Source organism: Cupressus sempervirens, chromosome 5 (genome assembly GCF_028749045.1).
Source record: "Cupressus sempervirens isolate cs-2001-9-10 chromosome 5, ASM2874904v1, whole genome shotgun sequence".
In the NCBI taxonomy this organism is placed as follows: domain Eukaryota; kingdom Viridiplantae; phylum Streptophyta; class Pinopsida; order Cupressales; family Cupressaceae; genus Cupressus; species Cupressus sempervirens.
In genome coordinates this window covers 591,387,573-591,405,812 of record NC_143122.1, presented here as the reverse complement: position 1 = coordinate 591,405,812, position 18,240 = coordinate 591,387,573, and the positions used below count along the sequence as shown (strand labels likewise).

Below are 18,240 nucleotides of genomic sequence, written 5' to 3'. Positions count from 1 at the left end.
AACCTAACCTAGCTCGGTAAGGTCTTGAGTTTTTTGCAATAACTTGATGATCCCTTTGCATCATTAATGTTGATATGGACCTTTCCTTCTAGTGTTTTGATGTGGAACCTAATTAGACTCAGAGGTTTATTCAGTGTGGTTTCCCTCTAGATTATTTCTACGGGGGTCAACGGGTAGCACCCTTGTAGGGTCATGGGACAGCAACCCAGGTGCGCTCCCTATCATGGTACAAGGTGGGGTCGAGGGGCAATGCCCCCATGGGGGTTTTCGAGGGCAGTGACCCCAAAGCAAAAAATGCCCTTATATTATAAAAGGCATCAGCTACTATTTTTCTATTATTCTAGCCCTAATTTTGTAAGCGACAAAAGCTTGTATAAAAAGGTTTAGGGTTAGGGATTTCATAATGTAATGGTGCTATTGTAGCTTCTTGTAGTGATATTGAGCTATAAGGGATTACAAATTGTAATCACTGGATAATAATAATATTGAACTTGTTGTTGGTGGACATAGCCCAAGGATTGGGTGAACCACATTAAATCTTGGTGTCTTGTGTTCTCTTTTATGTGATCTATTATTTTCTAGTATTGGTTATATTTGCATGTAACTATTATTTATGTCTGAGGTTAATCCTAACAAGTGGTATCAAAGCCAGATGGTTGTCATTTTTTTTAGCTAGGTTAGTTGTAAAAGGATTTGCACAGAAAAAGGCATTGATTTTGATGAGATATTCTCTCTTGTTGTTAAAATGACTTCTATTCACACTATTTTAAGTATTGTGGCTACTGAATATTTTCATTTAGAGAAGCTTGTTATTAAAATAGACTTCCTTCATGGTGATTTGGATGAAGAGATATATATGGCACAATCACATGGATTTGAGGTCAAAGTTAAGGAGAACACAGTGCGTAGATTGAAGAAAAGTTTATATGGTTTGAAGCAAGCACCTCGGCAATGGTATCTAAAATTTGACAAGTTTATGAATGAGCATGGATATAGCAGGTCTCACTTAGATCATTGTGTTTATTTTAAGAGGTTGGATGATGAAAGCTACATTAGCTTATGTTTATATGTTGATGATATGCTTGTAGCTAGGTCTAACATGGATCACATCAAGGGGTTAAAGGAACAGTTAGCACAAGCATTTCCTATGAAGGATTTGAGGGTAGCAAAACAAATCCTTGGTATGAAGATTTGCAGAGATAGGAAGAATGGGAAATTGACTTTATCTCAGGTTGATTATATTGTGAAGGTGTTGCAACATTTCTTTATGGAGAATGCTAAAGCTATCAACACACCTTTACCTAGTCATTTGAAGTTGACTAAGGAGATGTGTCCAAAGACATAAGAAGAGAAGGATAAGATGTCCAAGGTATCTTATTCTTCAACTGTAGGAAGCTTGATGTATGTTATGATATGTACTAGGCTAGATATTGCACATGTAGTGGGAGTCGTTAGTATGTATATGAGTCATCCAGGGCTTGAGCATTGAAATGCAGTTAAATGGATTCTCAGATATCTAAGAGGAACATCTAGTAAGTTGTTACATTTTGGGGGCTCTACTACTGATTTACAGGGATATGTTGACTCAGATTTGGTAGGGGATATTGATACCAGGAAAAGTACTACAAGTTATGTATTTACTATTGGTGGGGCAACCATGAGTTGGGTTTCTAGGTTACAAAAGGTTAATACTTTAGCCACTACAGAGGTAGAGTATGTTGCTACTACAGAGGTAGCCAAGGAGATGATATGGCTTCAATTATTCTTGGAAGAATTGCAACACCATCAAAAGGATAATTATTTGTTTACAGATAGTCAAAGTGTCATTCATCTTGAAAAGAATTTAGCTCTACATTCAAAGAAAAAACACATTCAATTGTGGTACCATTTCATTTGGTTAGTTTTGGATGATGGACAGTTAAAGCTGGACAAGATACATACATATGAAAATCCAATAGATATGTTTACAAAGGTAGTGACAAGGGAGAAGTTGAATTCCTCTTCAGCTCCAGTTGGTCTTCTCGATTGTACAAAATAAAAGAACAACAAAGTCTAGGGTGGTTTGATATTCTAGTGGGAGCTCCAAGTTTAGTAGTGCTATGATTAGTGTTCGAGTGGGAGGTTATTGTTGTGGAGCTTGATTAGTCTCCAAGTAGGAGATTGTTGTGATGTGGAGCCTAATCAGACTTAGAGATTTATTCGGCACAATTTCCCTCTAGATTATTTCAATGGGGATTTAGAGGCAATGCCCCCAAGATGGGGTTAATAGGCAGTACCCCTATGGGTTCCTAGGGCAGTACCCCAGGTGCACTCCCTATCGTAGTATAGGGTGGGGTCGAGGGGAAATGCCCTCACAAAGGGTTTTGAAGCCAAGAATGCCCTTATATTGTAAAAGGTGTCAACTACTATTTTTCTATTATTCTAGCTCTAATTTTGTAAGTGGCAAATGCTTGTATAAAAAGGCTTAGGGTTAGGGATTTCATAATATAATGGTGATATTGTAGCTTCTTGCAGAGGTATTGAGCTATAAGGGATTGTAGATTGTAATCACTAGATAATAATAATATTGGACTTTTTGTTGGTGAATGTAGCCCAAGGATTGGGTGAACCACATTAAATCTTGGTGTCTTGTGTTCTCTTTTACGCGATTTACTATTTTCTGGTATTGGTTATATTTGCACATAACTGTTATTTCTATCTAAGGTTAATCCTAACATCTAGCTAGCTGGAACTAATGTAAGATGCATGCTTTAGAGTCTCAATTCTAGTCATTCCTATGGGAGATCAAGTTGAGATGCTTGAGTCACCCAATTCTTGAGTGACATTTGCTTCAAGACTCAGACTTGCATTCTCAAAAGATTTTGGAATCCATTGCTACCTCATCTGCTTTCTGATATTGTTAGCTTTGGCTTTCTTTTCATCTTCAATCCTTCCAGTGTTCATATAGTTTTTGGTAAGATCTCCAAGTTCTGTACAAATAAAATATATTCTAGTGGTGTCTCTTGTCCTCATGTGATGTTTCACACAATTTGCTCCAATGTGCCCAAATTCTCCATAGTGGTGGCATCTACACCATGTGTTGTAGTCCCAACTGAATACAACTTTCACAATCTGTTATGTTGGGTTTAATATCTTGGTTTTACATTTAGAAGATTTGTGTCCATGCTTCTTGTACTTACGACATTTACCTTCAAATTTAGGTTTCTCCTTGCATTCACTTGCTCTATGACCATGTTTATTGCAATTGTAACACTTTCCATTGAATTTTGTTTTACCATTACTCCAACATTTATTTGATGTGTAACCTAACTAACCATAGTGATTGCAAGTAGGTCTTTGATTCTTTTTAGCTCCTTGCTTGGATGATTCACCTTCTTTTGTGTATCCTATTCCTACTTTACCTTTCTATCTATATTGACTTTGCTCATTCAACTAATTCACATTTGCTTGAGATTTCATCATCCTCTCATTGGTTTTCTTTTTCACTATTTAGATCATTTTGCAATCTTTCATTCTGTAATCTTAGATTCATGATTTCTTTATTTTCATTAGTGAGTTGATCAATGAAGTCTACCTATTGAAGGGATAGATGTTGAGTTTCATTGTTCTTTCCTTCTATCTCTTCTTTGGCTTTGTCTTTTTCTTCCATGACTTCACATAATCTTATTAACTGAATTTCTTGTTCCCTTTTCAACTTTCTAACTTCTTTTTGAAGATTGCAATTCTTTTCCAATAGGTCTTTAATTGCCTCATCAGCTTCATTTAAATTTCTTTCTAATGTAGAGATTGCCATTCATTTATACTAGAAGATCTTTTCTTCTTTTCAAGGATTGAGAGAACTGCTTCCTTGCTTTCTTTAGTTGCCCAATAGCCAATTCCAAATCTGATTTTTCATTTTCAATAGCCTCATCTAGCCTATATACCTCCATTGCCTCTGATCTTTGCTCAAGCTATTAAACTTCTTCTCTAAGAACAACAAAGCTCTGATACCAATTGTTGGAAATATAGGATAGGCTAGGTTACTAAGAGGGGAGGGGTGAATCAAGAACCAATAAAACTTAATCTTATTTCACCAAATTATCCTTCATATATAGTTTGATCTAATTGCATGCATGAAAAACTGAAAGTATTAAAACATTCATAACACTTTGACATAAGATATGGTGACCCATGAACCTTCCAAATAGAAAGTAAAACTAGGGTGGGGATGATATCCACAAGCTTTAGTACTGTAGTATAAAGTTAACCTGTTAAGGCTTACAATTGATCACTTCTGATGATCTGCCTTGATAGGAGCAATAAGGACTACTAGTTCCACCTTGTGAAAGGTGATCTCTAATCTACAACTCTGATTTTTTGGTTGAAATTCCTTTGAAATGTAATGATCGCCTTGTTATGATAGATAAATCTTTGTCGTCCCTTATACTGTTTGTAGCCTTCTTAATTCACACCCCTGCTCAAATGATTTCTTTTTATTCACATTCTCATATTTGGATGTGATACAATACATTACATATATATCAATCCAAACTACAATTCATCAAAGTCAACTACAACACAAGTTTTACCAAAATACACAAAGTTAGCTCAACTGCTAGCACTCGGGTTCTGAAGACAATCTCGGTGAACTTTTGATACTCGACAACCATTGTCAACAATTGGCATTGTCATGCTCTCGATAGACATAGAAGCTTGGTTCATTCTAATCACTTCAAAGTAGATTGAACTTGGTCAACACTAGTGACTCAATGAATACTACAAAAATTGACATATAAACTAAATCACTTGGTTGACACTGCATGGCTCAGTCAACACTAACACTATGAGCTTGACATAAATTGAATCACTTGGTTGACACTTCCTTGCTCAATCAACTCTAGATCCACATTACTAACACTACGAACTCGGTAGACACTAGAGACCATCGTTGACACTGTACAACTCGGTTAATACTATGAAGCTCGATTTGCACTGTTACTTATAAACTTAGTAGATACTGCTCAGTGTGAACTGAATACTAATTCTAGAACTCGGTAGCAACTATAGAACTTGGTAACAACTTTATTTCTCAGTAGTAACCATAGACTATAAGATAAGCTCAGTAGCTGCTAACCAATTGACTAAGTATGAGTCACTAATAAACAAACTTGACCATAATGTCAACAATGACAAATTTTTTTGGACCCAACGTCTTTCAAAAACTTAGGCTCCTTGAGAAAGCGGGCCAATCTTTGTAGTATATTAGGTAGAAATATAGGACCCAAATGGAACACAACCCTTATTATGAACAACCCCCCAATATTCCTATTATTGAGTGTGAGAATCTTAAAAAGGATGTCACTAAGAAAAACACAAGACATGGTGGAGAAATAGTACCACCTAAGGAAAGAAGGTATGTCATAATCTTAAGAATGAAATTATGTACTAATTAATCTTAATAATTATGTGATCTAACATATTTCAAAATCCACATAGGTTGTCTGACACATCAAAGGTAACCAAAGCAAGAAAATAGAAGTACAGGCAACACAAGCTCGACTCGGGATGGATATTCAAAACTTGCTGCAAGAATTGTAAGTATAACTAAATGAAAAACTATATGCAAATATTTATAAATTGTAAAAAATTTGGTCTTGAAGAAATTACTACAAAAAAAAATTCATGATACCAAGAAAAAATGTAGGTCTTGGAGTTTAAAAGGTCAATTTATGAAGAGGACAAGAAAATAGCCTTCAAACAAGGCTATACAACCATGGCTGAATGACTCTGAGCAATGAGTATGCAAGGTTCTTCTATTGGATCTATTGATTAGGTAAATAAGTCAGTTGATTTTTATTTTAAATTGAATACTTTACCAATTACTATATTCGATACTGGATTGCAGCCTGCCAATCCCAATACACTATCCAAGCACCATGGAGGTGTCAATTCAAATATGCATTGTAGTACTCAAGGTATATATTTTCTATTAAAATTATGATTTTTGAATTATTAATACAAGTAAACAGTTTAAATTGAATTTGGTGTAGTAATACAAATTTAATTCTAATATGTGTTGGGATTAAGAAAACATCTTATACAGCAGTTGTAGGGGATGTAGAGGTTGTTCTTGATGAGCATGTTGAGGTTCAAGCTGTTGGTCAAGATGATGTGGTTCGACAAGGAAAAGAGTGCTACGCTTATGTTCTTTAAAGTCTTGAATTTTTTTAATTTAACTCTTTTATTTGTTATTACAGAGGACCCACCTTTGCAAAGGATAGTGAGATCACATCCATGGGTGAGAAGCAATGTTGATGATGATGTGGATATATATCTGCAATAATATAGGGAAGGACAAAAAAAGAAATGATTCTCATTTATGTAACTTATTTGATAATGATTGATTTTTATGTCTCGATGTTTTAATTATGTGCTATTTCATGTTCATGTTCATGTTCGAATAAATCTTATGTTTTAATGTTCATGTGAATGTTCTAATGAATCTTATGTGTTAATGAATGTTACATTTTATTAATAGATGAATGAATGAATGAATTTTAGATGTTAACAAGGAATTTAATTTAATTTTTTTTGTTGGGAGGGGGGGGTGTGCAAATGAGCTTCCACCTTCACATGGTTGGCCCTGATTAGTAGAGAATATTAAACTGTTCTCAAAACCAAGTGAAGCTCAACATTAACCAATGATTGCATGACAACTAACTCTGTCAATCTCTTGGTTTCAGGCAATACAGAAGGAAACCATAGTTCAATATGCAATCCCAATTCATATGTATAGGACACTAGGTAGAGCTAAAAAATGCAATAGGTTTGCATTTTTGTTAGAGGTCTTTAATTAGGTTTTTTAAGTTATAGACCATCACAAATATTGTAACTTTGACTCTTATAGGCGAGGGTAATGTCCTTAGCATGCAAGCAAATCAATGTTTTTTATGTATTGGCTTGTTGAGGACATTCTCTCGACCATAGTAGCTAGAGTTCTAATGTTTACGATGCTCTATAATTTTAAAACCTTAATAGACCTATTAAAGAAATGTAAACGTGGTGCATTTTTTCAGCTCCACCTATTGTCCATGCATTTAAAACAAACTAGCTACATGTGCATTCTCGATTTAGAGTGATAGAATCTTCTAATTGTGAGTATTATTCATGACAACACCTTTTACAATGATTTGATGCTTCTTGTGATATACGAGTTTATGGAACTGGTGTAAACATTGACACACTTTGTGTTGGGCCTTGTCATACATCCCGAGAGGTGATAAAAAATGAAGTTTTGAACAATGGGGAAATTTGGGTGCCCTCTTCACAAGTATGTTTTATTTGCTATGCCCCATTTCTCTTTAAGCTTAAGCTTTTCATTTTTGCTACTTTGTTTTCTCATGGTACCTTTGTTTCCCTTGTAGGAGAAATGAGGAAGGCAACAATGCAGAGAACTTAGCATCATTTCCAACGGCTAGAGTCACAATGAAGAGTAAATCATAAGTCCCTTCACTTTTTCCTTTGCCTAGTAACACAACCATTATTCTATTATCAATTATTTTTGCAATACTACAGAGGTTAAGCACCAAAACTGTGCTTTGTTCTTAAGACTTAGAGGATTTATTTATGAGTTTTATAGCTTGCCTACATTAGTTTTCTATTTCCTTATGGTTTGTGTTCATCTTAAATATCTAAACTAGAAAGATTTATTTACTTAGGTACAATATTCTTCTTGTATGTTGGTGCTCACAACTCCACACTATATTTCCTTGTGTTAAATGTTCATACTATTTTTATTAGTTTGGTATGTACTCCTTATCCATAAAGGTCATGCCCATTGTTAGTTTGAACTTAGATGATTCACTTGATCATCTCCTTTATTAAATGCCCATACCGTGTCTATTGGTTTGGTGTTTATTCCTTAACCATGAGGTTTGGACAAAGATTATTTATTTGATTACATTCTACCTTAAATGCTCATATTGTGTCAATTGATTTGGTGTGTAGTCTTTAGTCATCAAAATTTGGAGTGGGATGATTGACTTGTTCATATTCTACATTAAATGTCTTGTTTTCATACTTAGAGCTCCTATTTTTCATAAATTTTGTGTGTAAATGCATATTCTACATAAATGCCTTGATTTCATACTTAAAGCTCCTATTTTTCATAAATTTTGAGTGTAAATCCATGTGGAAATGCCTTTTCATAAAAAATGAAGTTTTGAACAATGGATAAATTTTGAATTTAGTTTTAAATGCATATGGTTAATGATAATAAAATTTTAAGTTCCATATTCTTATGTTTTTGGATGAGATTGCGTGTTCTGTATTATCGATCTTTCAAATCATATTATATGAATAAGAGAGCTTTAGAATCATTGAATATGATTGAAAACGTTCATCACCAAAAAAATACACAATCTTATCCAAAAACATAAGTATAATATGGATGCTTCTCATCACGTAAGAGGATAAGAAAGCATTTATATAGATTCAAAATCTTGCCTTGTAGATTTAGAAAATTGCAACTAAGAGCCTTAAACCAAGGGATCTTATTTCCTTAGCACACTCCCTTGCAATCTCTCTATTTTCACAAAACAAATAAAAGACTCATTTTTACTTCTTTGAGAATCCTAGAGAAAAAAAATTCACATTGTTTTTTTTTAAGATCTTACCTGTACGCTGCAAGTTTATGAGTCCATGTATGGATGTATTCGTCTAGTGGATGACATGCTTGTGTTAGATAATCCATCTAGTTAAAGATATTTGCCTTTGGTGACATTCAAGTAGAAAGTCTAACCAATTGGTGGTAATAAGAGAGACATAGGAGAAGCACAAAGTAGTATTTGAATCAATTTATGCCAACATTATATATATATATATATATATATATATATATATATATATATATATATATATATATATATATATATATATATATATATATATGTTTTACTTAAAAATGGTATATAATTTGTGTATTTTTTGAATCAAATTCATTGATTCATGTTTTATGAGTGGTGGTTCATAAGAAAATATTTTTTATATGAATGAATGGTAGACTTAGAACATATGGTGTCTAGGTGATATTAATAGCAGTGGGTTAACATGCTAAAGTTGTGGTTAAATTTTTGTGCTATCTAATTTTTCTATTTCAAAAAAAATAAAATTTCATGCCCTTTACAAAATAGAGAAATTCTCTATTTTGGAAGGCTTACTTTCTTGCCTTTCCGAAATAACGAAATTTGCTATTTCGCAAGGGTCATTTTGGCAGCCCACGAGACCACGAAATGTTTTTTTAATGATTCAACTAGCTATACCTATTACGACGACATGTCCCGACAGATAACCATCACTTCTACACCATAGTTGTCACATATACATTGTAATTGCGATGTTAGAGTCAAAGTTTCAACTGTTATAAGTATGATGGACTACTGTCACCCTTGTGACACGTGAACATGAACTCTTGTCCCTCTCTTCTGCCAAGTTACAACTATGTCTATTGTTGCCATTAAAACGCATGCCCTCATTGTTGCAATTTGTGACAACAAAAGTCCAACGACAGTCTAATGGGAGCCAATTTGTGGTTTTGTTGCTAGGGCAAAAAGTAGACGTCACAATTGCAATGACCTACTGTTGCAAAATGAGTCCAAATGTAGTAGTGATTAAAGCCACTAGGGGGCTTCATGCGAAGCTTGGGCTTCATTGGAAGCCCCTTAACATTGTGTTTTCCACTTTTCCTCGCTTTTCTTCGTGACAAAAAGTAGGAACCACTATTGTGGCTTCGCCCTTGAAGAGATACCAACTTTCTCATTTGAAGGGTATTACATTCTTGTTATTCTATTTTCAAATTCAAAGCAACATGTTATATATCATTTTCTTGATTCAAATTGTTTAGATAATCACTTAACATGTACTACGCCTTTGTTTTATAAATCTATTTTTTTCAAATTAAAGGGCATACTAAAAAATATTCAATCCCTCTTTGGTATTTAACATTTCACCATAGTTATCTTATCTATTTTATTTTTTGATCGATAAGAGGCCAAAGCCAAGATTATTTATTATTATTATATTATTTATTTAGTTTAAGTCGACTTGAACCCATGACCTCCCAGACACGAGGCTTGATTTTCTTATCGGTTTTAATCTTTAGATCTTAGATTTTATTTTTACATGAGTTTGGATAGCTTCTAATTCCATCATGCTTCAAATTAGATATGTATCTTCACTAACCCTTTTGAAATATAGATTTTTTCTTGCATAGGATTCCTTCAAAAAATAAAATTTGTAATTCTTACTAAATTCAGTTAGATATGACATGTTTTTAAATGAGAAATCTTATTTAACACTTGGAGACACAAACATTTAACCCTTTTTTCAAGAGATTTTTATTTATATAAATTTCTTTATATACACCAAAGCTCTATTTTTCTCTAACATTTTCATACAAACATGTGCAAACTAATAAGGTTTCTCACCTAAAGTGCTTCTTAATCAGTAGTGTAATTCACTTTATGCAATTACTAGAGCCCCACAAGCTTCTACTCCTCATAGGAGTTAGACCTCTTCTCAATTTAGCATGGGCATAGTCACAATGCTTATAGACATGATTCTCATAGGTTCTTTGGGTCTTTATTTCTTCAACACATAAATTGTGGTCACATTGCTCATGGCTAGTCTCTACAAGTTCGCTTGCCTTATATTGCCTCATAACTTGTAATAGCGATGGTTATTAGTAGACAACAATAAATTTCCTTTCTTAGTTCTTAACATTTCTCTCACCGAGAATGAAATTCAACCATAAAATAAAAATAAAATTATGATTTAGTTAATGAGCCCTTATTCTATTGGTAAAGTTGAATGGTTCTAAATGAGCTCACCAGGGATCAAATCTTATTGAGTACATGGCTCCGACAACATAAGAATACATAGTTAAATCCTAATACCAGTATCACAATTTGATTTGTGGTGGAAATTATCTCCTACTTATCCATTGATGAGCTTAAGGGGCTTTCTAATGAATGGTTCATAAGGCACAACACTTGGTGAAGGTTTTGCAAATGGGGTTGCAAGCAGAGTGGGTTTAACCATAGAGGAAACTCCATAGTTAAGCACACTCAAGATGGAGTAGTACTGGGATGGGTGACCTCCTGGGAAGTCCTGGTGCTTCACCTCTGTGAGCATCACCTAGAGATCTAATAAGTGCTAAGTGCTTAATTTATTCCCATGAGAGATGGATTTATGTTGAATCACTACTCATGAATTATGAATCAATGAGTTTGACAGAAGAACTACACAGTTAAATCCTAATAGCAATATCACAATTTGACTTGTTGTGGAAATTATCTCCTACTTATCAATTAATGAGCTTAAGGGGCTTTCTAATGAATGGTTCGTAAGGCACAACACTTGGTGAAGGTTTCGCAAATAGAGTTGCAAGCAAAGTGGTTTTAACCATGAAGGAAACTCCGTAGTTAAGTGTGCTCAAGATGGAGTAGTATTGGGATTGGTGACCTCCTTGGAAGTCTCGGTGCTTCACCTCTATGAATATCACCTAGATCTAGTGAGTGCTAAGTGTACCATTTATTCCCATGAGAGATGGATTTGTGTTGAATCACTACTCATGAAATACGAGTCAATGAGTTTGTTTCAAAAACTACACAGTTAAATCTAAATAGCCATATCACAATTTGACTTGCTGTGGAAATTATCTCCTACTTATCAGCATAAGAATACCAAGATCATGCCCAAGATGAATTTTGACACAATCGACATTCCTTAGTCCTTAAACTCTTCACCTAAGAAGTTCTACTCCCACCAAAATAAAAATAAACATTATGATTTAAAAAACACCCCTTACAAATTAGAAGTCAATTCCCAATAATCATTTTATTGAAAATTGCAACAATATAAATTACTATAATATACCTCCACCCACTAATATTCTTATAATAATTAAATAGTTCTTCAACCACTAATTTATAGTAAACTTTAATAATAGAGTATTGTAGAGCCCACACCGTCCCCACCAAAACTAGGGCAGAAGTGTTAGATCTCAAATTGCTTTCCGAGAGGCCACATGTGGAGAAGCCAGGACCCGAAACTGCGTCGGCCCCACACTTCTACCTACATGCAACATATCCACCGTCCATTGGCGTCGTATAATATCAAAGTACGCGAATCAACGGTCGTCATTCCATACAAGTGCCTTCGTATATTGAAACACTCAATACGACATTTTGGATCTGGAGAAGGGGATTAGTATATATATCCCAGTCCTGCTCTGTAAATCCTCGCACTCTCTCTTGAACATCATTTGAGGGATTGAAATTCGCCCTGGCTAAATAATATTTGATCAGAGCGCATTTCAAATTTCCTCTTCTTCTTCTTGTTCTTCCCTTGCTTTTTGGCAATGGCGCTCGTTGTCGAGAAGACTGTGACGGGGAGGGAATACAAGGTGAAGGATATGTCGCAGGCGGATTTCGGTCGTATGGAGCTGGATCTGGCTGAGGTGGAAATGCCGGGGCTTATGGCCTGCAGGGTGGAATACGGGGCCTCGCAGCCGTTCAAGGGTGCTCGCATTACCGGCTCCCTCCATATGACCATCCAGACCGCTGTGCTCATCGAGACCCTCACGGCCCTTGGTGCGGAAGTCAGATGGTGCTCTTGCAACATTTTCTCTACGCAGGTCTGTAACATTATCCGCTTCTTTTATTTTTTATTTTATAATTGCTTTTAGATTTTGGGATTTAATGTCCATTTTGGTCCTGGATTATGGTTGTGAGCTGTGTTAAATTGTGTGTTGGGGGGGTATGTTTAAGCGGTTTCCTTAGTAGTTGAGTTCTTGATTCGAGATGTGGTGTAGATGCTAATTGGTTTCTGTTGGGTTGGGTAATCTTGGATGCCAATATTGTGGACCCTGGATCCAAAATGCCCTGAAGTTTGAAATTCATATTGGTGTTGGATAAAGCTTGGATCTCAACAAGTTAAAACCATATTCTTGCTTCGTATAAGATTGCGCTTAAAGGGCATTGAATACGGTTAGATCTAAAGGATGTGGGGAAGATGGGAATACATCAACGGTGTCGACAGCTCTCGCGGTCTTTGGATCCGGGAAAAACATGTTTGATCTATGTTTTGGGGCAAAATTGATTCAAAGTGAGTGAAAGTAAAGTAGATGATAAGTCTATAAGCTCGGGGCTCATGTGGAGTATATTTGGACTGTGTTCTTTTGTCGAACGAGTTTGGATAAAAAGTGACCGAACAGCATATTAGGTGTTATATAGCATATTCTCCTATAAGATCCAACACTGTTTGAACACTAGTAACATTATGCTGGAATCCGTGTGTTTAAAGTCAACTTGGTTCAAAAGATTGTTCAGTTTGAATTTACAGCTAGGATTAGATATGAATTTGAATTGAATGGAGTAGACTTGAGCGCCAGCCTATTTCAAAATTGGAAATAAGGGTAGAACCACCTTGAACAACATCATTGTGCTTTGTAAGCTCAGATCCTAGGTGCTGGTAAGCTTGCACACCATTGTTCTGTTCGGCGAGCACATATCTAAAATGTCAAAGAAGGTGGAAAGGCTGTATCTGTCAGGATTCAATGTACCAAAATTGCTTACATTACAATGACCTCAGAAGCCTTCGTTTTGAATTGCTCTTTAAAATTTGGTTGTTGGGTAAGCTTTATCCAAAGGTATATGAAGCTTTTTGGAACTGCTCTCTTGCGATTGGAAGCCTTGGATCCATGGTGTGTTCAGTAATTTTTCACAGCTTTTTTTGTTGGCGAAACATGGGTTCAGAGTATGGGCAAATCTTGAACCATGATCTGCATTGAACACTAAACATATATATCAGCAAGCTTAGGCCCGATGTGGTGGAGAAGTTGGAATGGGGTGCGTGCTGTTTAACCTTTAGATCTAAAGGCCGGGTAAACTTAAACTGCTCAATTGTGCTTTACTTAGAGCACATTTGTTTGTTTGACAATATCCGATTCACAGGGCAGAGTAAATTTAGGCTGCATTCTTTTGTTGGGCAATGGTCGGATCTATGGTAGGTAAGTGCAGGAGTTGGGTAGCATCTGTAGTGTGATGTAGAAATCTGGGATCTGAAGTGTGAGTTACCTAGGATCCGGAGTATGTAGAGGAAAATCTTTAACAAGATTAAGATTGAATATGTTAAATGCGGCCATATGCTTAAATGTCTTAGTATTGTTCTTGTACATAGCCTGGCTGTTTGCACCTGTGCATTAAATTTCATATATGCTCTGTCATCATTTGATTTCAACATCTTGAATCAGTAGGTGAGATCATTATTTAACTAATTAACATAATTCTGTTTTTGCAGGATCATGCGGCTGCAGCCATTGCCCGCGACAGTGCAGCTGTTTTTGCATGGAAAGGGGAGACCCTTCAGGAGTACTGGTGGTGCACAGAAAGAGCTTTGGATTGGGGCCCTGGTGGTGGTCCAGATCTGATTGTGGATGATGGCGGAGACGCTACACTGCTGATTCACGAAGGGGTGAAGGCTGAGGAAGAGTATGCCAAGTCTGGGAAAATTCCAGACCCAGCGTCAACAACAAATCCCGAGTTTCAGATTGTTTTGGGATTGATAAAGGACGGCCTCAAGGAGGATCCCCTCAAATATCACACGATGAAGGATAGGTTGGTCGGCGTATCCGAGGAAACGACTACTGGTGTGCACCGGTTGTACCAGATGCAAAATAATGGCACTTTGCTCTTTCCTGCCATTAACGTCAACGATTCTGTTACGAAGAGCAAGGTATGTTTGTGCATTTCGTTGTCTGTTCATCTGTAATGAACTCTCGTAGCCATTAAATTTTATGTGTTTATATGTGGTTGCTGTTGACTTCAGAAGAATCGACTGATATCTATATAGATAATGAAATCGATATCAAAATAAGTAAAACCTAGAGCTAGGCCATATTTGATTTGATGTAGTTTGTTTAGTTAATATGAGGTTTTTAGTTAATATGAGGTTTTTTGTTGTATAGAACCAGCAATTGTTTCGAATCGAAAGGTCACGCACGTGTGGATTTTTAATTCGATGTATGGATTTTTAATTCTGCTTATTTGTATGAGTAGATTTTGAAAGCTGTCTAAGGTATACCTGGAAGCTCAATATACCTGTTTCAACCAATGGTTTGATTTCTGGGCTGTTCTTTTTACCATGTACATTAGTTTGAAACATTTTGAGCGAGTTCCAGGGCATACAATTTTTTTAATGGCATTAGATTGGACTTGGAGGCAATGCGATCATTAAAGTTAATGTTTATGTGCTCTCCTTACTCCATTTGTGACGTGTGTTTTGTTAAGTCTAATTGCCTCCTTTGTTTCTTCTGCAGTTCGATAACTTATATGGATGCAGACACTCTCTACCAGATGGTCTGATGAGAGCCACTGATGTGATGATTGCTGGCAAGGTTGCTGTTGTGTGTGGATATGGAGATGTTGGCAAGGGTTGTGCTGCAGCCATGAAGGCTGCTGGAGCTAGGGTTATTGTAACAGAGATTGACCCCATTTGTGCTTTACAAGCCCTTATGGAAGGTATCCCTGTTCTGACGCTGGAGGATGTGTTAGAAACTGCTGATATCTTTGTGACAACTACAGGTAACAAGGATATCATCATGGTTGGTCACATGAGGAAGATGAAGAACAATGCCATTGTCTGCAACATTGGTCATTTCGATAATGAAATTGACATGCTTGGACTTGAAACCTATCCCGGAGTCAAGAAGATCACCATCAAGCCTCAGACTGACCGATGGGTGTTCCCTGATACCAACAGCGGCATCATTGTCCTTGCAGAAGGGCGTCTCATGAATTTGGGTTGTGCTACTGGCCACCCAAGTTTTGTCATGTCATGTTCCTTCACAAATCAGGTAAGCTTGTTCATACCTTCTATTATATGTAAGGTACCATGTTTCTTATGGAACTGGATTGATGTATATTGTTGGAAAGATTTATGCATGCTTATTTTGTCCATAATGTAGAAATTACTTCATGACTGGTTTATTTACAAATTGCCCTCTCTGCTGTAGGTTATCGCTCAGCTGGAGCTTTGGAATGAGAGGAAATCAGGGAAGTATGAGAAGAAGGTCTATGTGCTTCCCAAGCATTTGGATGAGAAGGTGGCTGCTCTGCATTTGCCCAAGCTGGGGGCCAAACTAACAAAGCTGAGTCGGGATCAGGCTGCCTACATTAATGTGCCCGTAGAGGGTCCATACAAGCCTGTCCACTATCGATACTGAGCAAAGCATGTCCTTTTGACATGATCTATTCGTGTCTCGTCTGTTGTTTTCCTTATACCACTAATAAAAGCAAGAGGTCTATTCTACTGCAGGCAAATCTGCTGTTTACTACGGCGTGCCTCTAATTAAAACAAGAGGTGTATTTTATTTTTTAGGTGCATCTGCTTAGTAGCGCCTTGAATATCTAGTTCTCGATGTCATTAAATAGAGGAGTTCCGATTTTAGAATCTATATGCAAGGCTTCATCATTGGTTGGGCTGTGAAGGCCGAAGTTCTATAATGGGAACACAAAAATATCTAATATATAATTCCTTATTTGCTGATCTGATCCATTTTTCTCTAGCCAGTCATATGCATGAAAGAGTTTTGCCTAATATGCGCTACCTATTTGGGATGAAAACTGGTAATATTCCAAGAATTTGTAGAACCACTACTGGAACTTTAGATGACAATACTCTGATGAGTTTCAGAACATAATTACATTTGCTTCATATTCGTATTTTATTACCCACATAAGTGCAACCATCATTTTTAACCGTCACAATCTCCTATTGTATAATGGACAACTTCAATTGATTATTTAAATTAACTTCTCTACCGGAAATGGTTCTAAAGGAAATAGGAGGAGAGCATCTGACAAGCCAAGTTTACAGTAAAAAATAAGCAATAGGTCAAAATTGATAATTATATCATGAAAGTTAATAAATATATTTTTTATATAATTATTCGTTTGTGTAAATTGTAAAGAATGATAGGAAATATGTTTTGAATGGCACTTTAGAGTAAACTAAACCCAGTTCTATCTATCATTGTCCAAATGATCTTAAATGCTGATGCTTAATAAAAGAATTTATTATAGCATGAATTTTGGAAATCTGACAATGTTAAGTTCATCTTCACTATTAACAATATTTATAAAGAATAGAAGTCTCATAATTATAATGTGATGGAAAATGTAGATACTAAATAAGTACAATGAGAAAATTGATAGTGTATACTAAATAAGTACAATGAGAAAATTGATAGTGTCAATTTTACTTAAACTATTAACAACATATATAGAAATTTTTTAAAAAAAAAGTTAAGGAACCATTTTCTCTTATTAATATGCTTTTCTTATCAGCTATAACAATATTCATAGAAGTTGAAGAAGATAGCGTTGACAATAACAATGACAGAAGGGAGGAGGAAAGCATTTCCAACTCTAAAAAGGATGATGGTAATGAGGAGGGGGAAAAAAGTTTCAATTCTCGGAACATTTTTATGGATGACACTCAAACTCGAGTGTTGGACGGCAAAGAAAGGAATATTGAGACAACCCATGTTTCAGCTAGCTTCTCACTTAAACCCCTTACTTTTTGTGATGAGACGAGCAAAAAGGATAATTCCCCAATTACCATTTCTTCCCCTGTTAGGAAAATTTGAAGATTTTTTCTAACCCACGGGTGCTGCAGGATAAACCAAAGAGACAGAAAATGAAGGAGGTTGCTACTACAAAGGTCGAGGAGCATAAAGAGGAGACGGTGGCGGTGGAGGAGCATTACAGAAACTTGGAGGAAAGAGTCAAAGCTTTGGAGGAGGGGTTTTTCACCTTTTCTAAGTTTGGACTTAAAGTTACTCATGCTGCTGCAACTACCCTCCAATTGTTGGCACAGGAGAAGGAGGAAGTTGGCTTGGACATGGAGGAAAATAAATTACTCTTTAAGTTCCTTGCTGACGACTGGGCCCAAATTCTTTTTCATGCAAGAGGAAAAGGGAAAAAAGAAATCTAAGTCTTTTTTTTAAATTTTTGTTCAGTTATGGGGTCCATGGATCCAAAGACTTTATATACTGTTATGACAGTTATAGTTTTGTTGGTTGTCAGCTGTAATTATGTTTTTATTAGGCTTGGGTGCCTCGTTGGACTTTGGCTAGTTGCTAGGGTTCCTTTTAGGTTCTAGCTCTCTTGTTTTAGGTTCTTTTCTTTGACTGTTGGTTCT

At 35.9% G+C, this 18,240-nt stretch overlaps 1 protein-coding gene across 1 annotated transcript; it reads left to right on the top strand.

Annotated features, from left to right (window-relative positions):
* Positions 1–12,280: 12,280 nt before the first annotated feature.
* Positions 12,281–16,587, top strand: LOC149557315 (adenosylhomocysteinase-like). Its single transcript, XM_089831995.1, has 4 exons — positions 12,281–12,673; positions 14,338–14,772; positions 15,356–15,892; positions 16,052–16,587. Exons 1-4 carry the CDS (start codon positions 12,398–12,400, stop codon positions 16,259–16,261), a joined length of 1,458 nt encoding a protein of 485 aa, XP_089688121.1. The 5' UTR covers positions 12,281–12,397; the 3' UTR covers positions 16,262–16,587.
* Positions 16,588–18,240: the final 1,653 nt, after the last annotated feature.